The 7,872-nt window shown below is 40.5% G+C and overlaps 1 protein-coding gene and 1 long non-coding RNA gene across 4 annotated transcripts in view; both read right to left on the bottom strand.

Moving 5' to 3' along the window:
- Positions 1 to 7,872, bottom strand: part of LOC105920415 (centromere protein Q) — a 28,978-nt gene continuing 21,106 nt past the window's right edge. Inside the window, exons 5-9 of one of the 3 annotated variants that reach the window (XM_036136592.1) lie at positions 7,128 to 7,196; positions 3,625 to 3,754; positions 1,460 to 1,579; positions 814 to 888; positions 1 to 509 (exon numbers count right to left, since the gene is read on the bottom strand). In XM_036136592.1, the coding sequence (XP_035992485.1) occupies positions 339 to 509; positions 814 to 888; positions 1,460 to 1,579; positions 3,625 to 3,754; positions 7,128 to 7,196 (565 nt within the window). In that variant the 3' untranslated portion in view covers positions 1 to 338. The remainder of the gene's footprint in view (positions 510 to 813; positions 889 to 1,459; positions 1,580 to 3,624; positions 3,755 to 7,127; positions 7,197 to 7,872) is intronic. The other 2 variants (XM_021312577.2, XM_036136593.1) reach the window with 2 other exon arrangements.
- Positions 5,253 to 7,121, bottom strand: LOC118563009. The gene is made up of 2 exons (XR_004930959.1): positions 6,523 to 7,121; positions 5,253 to 5,783 (listed from the first exon to the last, which is right to left on the bottom strand). It is a non-coding gene; the product is annotated as an uncharacterized LOC118563009 (long non-coding RNA).

Below are 7,872 nucleotides of genomic sequence, written 5' to 3'. Positions count from 1 at the left end.
TTCACTAATTTGACTTCTGTTTATTTTTCCTTCACAAATTAACAATTATAAGCGCAAGTGAGTCTTTCTTTAAAAATAGCACATAGCTTGACAGACTAAAGAATAATACATATAATAACCCGTTTAAAAAATAGCTAAAATATAATTTTGATGTATCAAAATGTCCTGCTGAACTATAAGCAAAACTGAACTACAAAATTGGAAATCCTTTTTTCCGTAAAGGTGCAAAATGTCTCTGAAAGCAAATACAGTCCTACTCCTCTATATAAAAGAAAAAAATGGAAATTCTTTTTTGCATTAATAAGCCTGAAGGACAAAAAATTCATTTCTACTCCATCTTAATCAGATATGCAGAGGTTCAGGGTGGGGAAGAGCTGATCGGCATGTTTCTGTGCCTGTAGAAGTAGATCCTGGGCCTCCTGGGTAGACGCCGGCTGCTGCAGAGCGGCGCCCAGTTTCCGAGCCATGGTCTCACAGTCACACTCTGGGATGATTTTCCATAAACGGGACTGGAATAAAACAAAACGTGCAGAGGTAACCGTGGTGCAGGGAGGCTGCCTTTTGTTAAAGAAATGTAAGCATTTGCACAAAATGATTCCATGCAACTCACAGAAGTTACTGTAGTCAGATTTCAAAGAATGTTGCAACAACCCAAAGGCATTTCACCACAAAGCATCCTCAATGTTTCCTGTTAGATTTCGCAGGAACTGCACACTCAAGACTACTTCACGTGTTATTAAAGAAGTTACCAGGGTACTCTAAAAAAAGGGGGCGAGATTGATACTACGTATTGCACAACACGATAAAACTCACTTTTAATGTGGTTTCCTCTTTATGTGACGGGAAAGACGAAAGCTTGAGAACACCACGGTCTCTCATTTGTAAAATCTGCGCAAACACAGGAAAAGCATTGATCACGTTAGTGTTAGACATTTATCAAAACATCACGTCTTAAAAACTGCTAATCTTAGCGAGTCTTACAATAAGATCCTGTTCTTAGTGGTTAAACTGTTTTTTTTTTTCTTTCTTTTTCCATGTTTCCATGCACCACAGCCCTATTTCGAAAGATTTTCTGAACAGAAGTGAAATGTCTGAAAAGCCTACATGTAAAGTTAAAGATTCGGGGCTTTGTGCAGACAACTGTGATTCACTCCATTTCTTTCCTAATCACCAAGATTTTGAAACGTTCCGTTCAAGTAAAAAGTTCAGAGTGTGCAGCCAGCCAAAAAGAAACAAAAAAAAAAAAACACTACTGTTCAAAACCTGTTTTAAAAAAAAAAAAAAAAAAAAGACATGATGTTGCAACATTCAGGTAAAACAAAAAGTAAACGCATCAGAACCGGTGGAGAGCTTTCAACCAGAAAAAAGGTAAAGAACGTAAAATTAAATGTTGCACAGAAATGTATTAGTATAGGTGGATTTTATTTTATTTTTTTAGCGTTATGGTTGTGTTCGGCACCTGTTTTGCTTTTTCTTCTTCTTCTTCCAACTCATGTCTCAGCGTTGAACATGTCTGCTGCAGAGACACGATCTGCTCCTCGGCCCTTTCCAGCTTGCTGCCAACAGCCTTCAAGTTTTCCTGAACGACAAACATAGATACACATTGTTTAAAAAAAAGGGGCAAAAAGGGCTTTTATTTCGAAACGTGTAGCTCAGCGGGAACATTATGACTGCTGAGAGGTGAACAAAAACACACCGTCTCCATTAAGGTGGCATCTGGCCGTCAGAAGGAGAACAAGGCGGGACACTAGAGGTGTTCCACACACAAACCTATAGGAATCTTTTGGGGACAAATCCCTAAAGCAGGGGTGTCCAAACTTTTTGCCATGGGGGCCAATAATGTCACGTAGAAATTACTCAGGGTTCACAAAATTAAACTTTTTCCTAATCAAAATGGCAAAAACCTATTTTTTTATTTGTGTTTATTTTCGACAATAAACTAAACACACAAAATACTTTAATAAAACAAGCAATTTAGACTGATTTCTGTAGAAAAGGAATCTGTAAATCATTCTAGATTTGAAACATAACAATACTATTACAGGTCCTAAACTATTTTCTGTTTTTTGTGTGTGTGTGTCTCTTTTCAGCAACAAGAACAGGATTAATTTGGGCTCACTATTGCTTTATTTTACAAAGTGAAATAAATGGGTGCACCCAAGCCTGCCTTTTGGTAAAACATTTGTGGTCTTATTTACTTAAAAGCAAAACTATGGCTGATAAAAGATTAAAAAAAAAGATGTCGCACCTTATATTTTCCCTTTGAAGAAGATTTTTTATTTGTCTTTTTTTTTTTTTTGAAAGGCCTTGTATCAGTGGAAATTGCCCAACTTTTTAAAAGTTGCCCAACTTTTTAAAAGCCTCAACCATCTGAGCTGCTAAAAACTAAATTTAGGCCATTCTTGAACTGTGATTGAGGGCCGCCCAAAAGCATTCAGAGGGCCACAAATGGCCCACAGGCCCCACTTTGGACACCCCTGCCCTAAAGTTTCAATGTCCTCTGGTAAAATCTCACCAAACCACGCTAAGATGTGCAGTAATCTAGAGAGACGCAGTGCAAGACAAAGGATCATTAATCCAAATTCCCTATCAGAGCCCTGAGGGTTGTTGCTCTACAAGTTAGGGAGCCTGGGCCATGTCTCTTATTATCTTTCTATCTCCCTGTAAAGCAGTTTAAGAAATTAATAATAATAATAATAATAATAATAATAATAATAATAATAATAATGACAGAGATGTTGACTCTGTCTCCAGTTCCTCTGAATCCAAGCCCAATGAGGATGTGTGGGACGTCCTGCACCAACACTGAGCAGTAAAGCCACTGCCTCAAACCCTGGAGGATCAGCTAGCTTTTACAGCAGACCGACAGAAAAGCACTGCTTCGTTTGTCGGAACGTTTCTAGCAGCAGAAGGGAGAACGCAAACCAAATTTAAAGGGTGGAACATCCTTCCGATTCTTTAAAGTGTGTTATATTGAGGCAAACTATCTAGAAATCAGTGATTTCCTGTTTCTTGTAGAGCTGACAGAAAAAGGTACGGCGAGAGAAATATTGTGCTTAGCAGCAAAAGATCAGTATGACAGCAAGGAGTCCTTCCAACTTCATAGACTGGCGTGTTTTTAAATGGTCAACATACCAGAGGAAACGTGTATTAAAGCTGGTCAGCAACTATAAGAAGAGGTTGATTGCTCTAAATGCCCATAAAGATATTTTTTCATCAATTATTGACAAGGAAGAATCTAATTTCCTTCTTTGGTTTAATGAAAATAATTAAAAATCTAAATCTGTCAGGGGTATGAACGATTTTGGGCTTAAATGCCCCTTCCAGGCAGCTGAAAAGCCTCGTCTTAAACAGCCAAGGTGTTTGTGTGAGCTAAACTCTACAGGAAGCATCTGCAGAGGTTTGGTTTTCTTTCTTTCTTGATTTCAGCAGTGATTGTGATGGTGGGCTCAGCTAGCGACAAAATGTAACGTGTCAATGTTACGCGAAGCTTAGATTTTCCATATAAATCCACACCTGAGCAAAATGCCTCTTGGAGACTCTGGAGATAAAGTAGCTGAATGTTACTTTTGAATATTTCTAGATTTTGGGTTTGTTTGTTTGTTTTGTTAACATATTTCTCACCTCCAGGGAGTCCAGCGTCGACTTTCTCATCTCAGACTTCTTCACCTCCTCCTGGTGGTGTTGTGACGAATAAACCAAATCGTTCTGTTTCTGCAGTGGAACTTTAAGATGCACACAGTCCCCTAAAAACCTGCGAGCGTTTAGAAGAAAACACATCATCCAGACTGCATCACGTGAATTAGACTTGCCATTTGTACTGCATAACAGTTTGAAACAGGCTTATCAGCGGTACCCGTTCCTATAATTACTCAAAGCAAGGCCGACTGAGGCAAAAATAACATCTGCTCAGTGTGTAACCTAAAGCGTAATTAAATCAAGACAGCATTTAAACCAATTAAACCAAAAATAAAGGGCAGGCATACAGAAACGATTCATTTTAGGATCAGTTCCTGTATGGCACTGCCAATAAGATCAGAAGCAGCGCTTCCTGCTTCATCGACTCTTCCACACGGTGACCCAGATGTCATTAAAGATGCAAGGATCTACTTCAGTTACATTTGATATTCCAATGACCTGCAACTCACTGAAAGACTTTAGGTAAATAAATATTTCATTATTAGGATAGACTACATGAGGAAAAATCCCTTATATGTCTCTGAAAAAGGAACGGTCCGTTAGACGCACATTTCATATGTGCCGTCTTTCATTTATCTAACAGATTTTGTGGCTTACACATCCCTCTCCAGGAAAGGGTGACTTAACCGCACTGCATTGTGGGATAGCTGGGCATCTGAAAACATGCTTACGTTTTGTTTTTAAAAAAAAAAAAAAAACGGCTCACACAATCGCTTCCCTAAAAAAACAAATGACAAAAAAAACGATGGGTTAGGATTTTTCTTTTTTTTTTTCCAACGTGGAAGTAAAGCCAAGGAGCTCGGATTTCTGAACTAACAAAGAGACGCCGAATGGACTCTGGACAGCAGCCGTGAGTCGACCAAACCTCACATTCAACACCACCACATCCCGATTCATGTGTGTGTTCACTGCATTTTCAGACTGGTAAGTTTGAATCAAAGGTTGTGCCTTTAGCACAGAGCTTTTAGCAGGCTGGTAGCGCTAGCCTAGCCAGCTGAGGGTAAAAGTAATAATGTGTGTGTTTCTAGGGGAAATCTGCTTGTGAAGTGAATGAAACCCATCCAGATATCCTAACTACCTCTGGGACACACAGACGTGAGAACTGCAAATAATGAGAAACTTCAGCGGAGGACAAGGAGAGACGAGCGAGTTCACGGCTAACCAGCAGTTAGCCGTGCAGCTGCTCCACCTGCAGCTCCCACACCAGATGTGGACAGATGCAGCAGCAGCTATCCAGAGGGGTCCGAGCAACATGGGATATGCTTTTTATCTGAACTACGTGCTATCAATTTCTGTGTTTTTCTGAAAATGATGTCTTTTAATCCTCCTTTTATTTCTGCAATTTACTTTTTAACGCTTTACTGCTATGTATGACACAGGAAAACCTCACCTGTTACTTGCTAATGACGCACAAAACACCAGGCCTAAACCTCAAATAGACAGCTGACCAGCCTGTTGGTGTTTGGTGGTTAATCATTTAGTTCAGTGGGTTTATATGAAACAATATTCAAAACTACTTTAATTATTAGACCAGCATATTCACACACGCAATGTCTAGCATGAAAGTCTTTATTTCAACTCCTGTGCAGTGCAATGATACTGCACAAGTCACAGTAACGGTGAAAACAAGGTGCCAACAACAAAAGACGCCGTGCAAACAGACAACACTGCAAATGAGATAACGAAGAAAAATACACTGCGCAAAGCAAACCCCCGATCGATATCTCTGTTCGCGAGGTAAGGAAGTACAAACCAGATAGATGTAAAGACAAAAGTATATGCTAAAAATACACAGTTTCGGTGAGAAGTTAAAACGTTTCCGCTTTGCAGAGGGTTTTGCCAACTTGACGAACAGAGGGGTAAAGCCACCGAGGCGTGCAAGGCCCGGTTTGTTTGACCTTCCTCCTCCTGGACTCCTGTACACCGCCTCATCGGTGCAGGTTTCTCAACCTCTCCTCCTCACGGCGGCCTCAGTCTTAAAGAGCACCGCTGCAGGTCCAACGGGCAGAATCCACCTCGCCACTTGCATCAAGAATAACCCAGGGCTTTACTGGAGCCTCCGTCAGCTGCTGAGAATGCAGAGCCTGGGAATATATAGATTTGCAATCAACAACAGCAATATATCAGCAATCTGTTCACCAAAATAACTTTTGTTAAAAATTGAACCGAGTAAAATAGGAGTAATGTTTATGTTGTTTACAGTGTTAACAAATGGTTAATGATGGTATAATACGTTTCATTTCCTTGTTTCTTTTAGCAGCACTGCAAAAACGGATCTAAAAATAAGCAAAATGTTCTTAAACATAGTGTTTTTGTCCTTGATCTGAGCAGGTAAATATGATCATTTGCCAATGGAATGAGTATTTTGACCCATAAATTAAGATAATTGGACATCCTGCACTTGAAATAAGATGATGGAGATGAGTTGTTCCTATTTTAAGTGCACAAATCTTATTCTATTGGCAGATCATCTTATTTACCTGCTCAAATCAAGGACAGATACACTAATTTTATGAATATTTTACTTATTTTTAGTTCCGTTTTTGCTGTGAGTGGTCTCAGCAGGAGTAAAACTGACTTGAATTGAGATGAATGTTAGAATAATAACATAAAACTCATTACAAACTGAGTCCGGCCATGTATGATGAGGGAGCGCTGGACATACTATGGACTGTGAATATTCCCTGATTCATCAATAAACGAACCGATAAGCCCCTAAATGCAGAGTGGATGCCAGGCTTAAAATTATTCCAAGTAAGTTTGTCCTGCAGACACCGGAGTGGAGGAGGAGCGCTGTGAGGTGAAGGAGTGTTGTTCACGTACCTCTGAGATGTCGACAGCTTTCTCTTGAAGACGTAAAATCCGCAGATCCTGGACCCATTCGAAGTCGCTTTGTCCGCGTCTTCGCCGGGATAAAAACTAACTCCATTCATGAGACAGAACGCAACCTCTGCCCGACAGTGGCGACCGGTGACGTAAATCCTTTGTCCAGTTATCAGGCTCATAGGGATCGATCCCACCGATCATAGAGCTTTTATTTCCAGACGATGACCCTTCAGAACAGAGTCTAGCGTGTCGCCGCTCTCTTCAGTACGGTACATTTTTCAAGCACTTCACAGCACGGCCTCCCAACCAGTACCGCAACCAAAAGCCGTTGCCTCGGAAAATGGCGACCGCATCCCACAATGCATTGCAAAAAATAACATGCTCTTTCGAGACCCATTAGGGTCAATAAAATATTGCATTTGAATTTATTGTTGAGCAGATTTCAAAAAAATAAATTAATTAATTAAAATTATTATTTGTGATTTTTGTCAGGATAAAAACAAACACATTTTGCCATGGGATTACTTTTGACTCAGTGACTTTGATCCAGGCGGCAGAAAGCGCGGACTCCCCTGATTTAGACTGAAACGTCGGGTACTCGCCTGTTTTTAATGACGTTTAGGTGTTTCTGGGTCTCTTCCTTCTTCGTCCGCTTCAAAGCCAGTGTTTCTCTGTCAACAAAGAGAAAAGGGATCGTTTTCCTCTGTATTTTGACAATTCTTCAACTACTGTATATGACCCAGCCCTGGGCGGCCATCAGAGCACTAACGATCGGTCGGTAGTCTGAAGGGCCTCCTCTGCGTGTGGGCAGCCAGCTTTGATTGTCACAGATAAACTTTTACGCAAAGGTACTGCTTATAAGGCCCAGTTCACCTAGAACTGCTCAGGCCGAAGAAGTCTTTTGGAGAAGAGTAGAAACGTTTCAACAAAGAAGAACCCGTCCAGAGGACCTAATCATTTAATTTTTTCCTACTTGGATTATTGAAATGCCTCATGATGCAGCCACCAAGACCAAAAGTTAGCACACAGCTTCAGTCACTTCAGCTAGGAACCACCGATCAGGCCTGAAATCTGGGTGTAGTGATGGACTCCAAAAGCATCTAAAGACAATAACAAAGTTGTACTTCTGTCCCCTGAACAACATTTCCAGGATTAAAGGACTGGTGTCTCAGCAGGATCTGGAAAAACTAATCCATGCGTTTATTTTTTAGTTGAATTGATTACTGCAACGGTGTTTTCACATAACCTGACCCTAGCCAAATGTATTTCGATCCGCCTAGCTCCACTCATCCATCTGGGACTGATCCACAGGAATGTTGTTTCAGAAGGCTGGGCATTATCAAAAAT

This window comes from Fundulus heteroclitus, chromosome 4, assembly GCF_011125445.2.
Source record: "Fundulus heteroclitus isolate FHET01 chromosome 4, MU-UCD_Fhet_4.1, whole genome shotgun sequence".
NCBI lineage: Eukaryota > Metazoa > Chordata > Actinopteri > Cyprinodontiformes > Fundulidae > Fundulus > Fundulus heteroclitus.
Note: the sequence above shows the minus strand (reverse complement) of the source record. Positions and strands in the feature narration are given on the sequence as shown.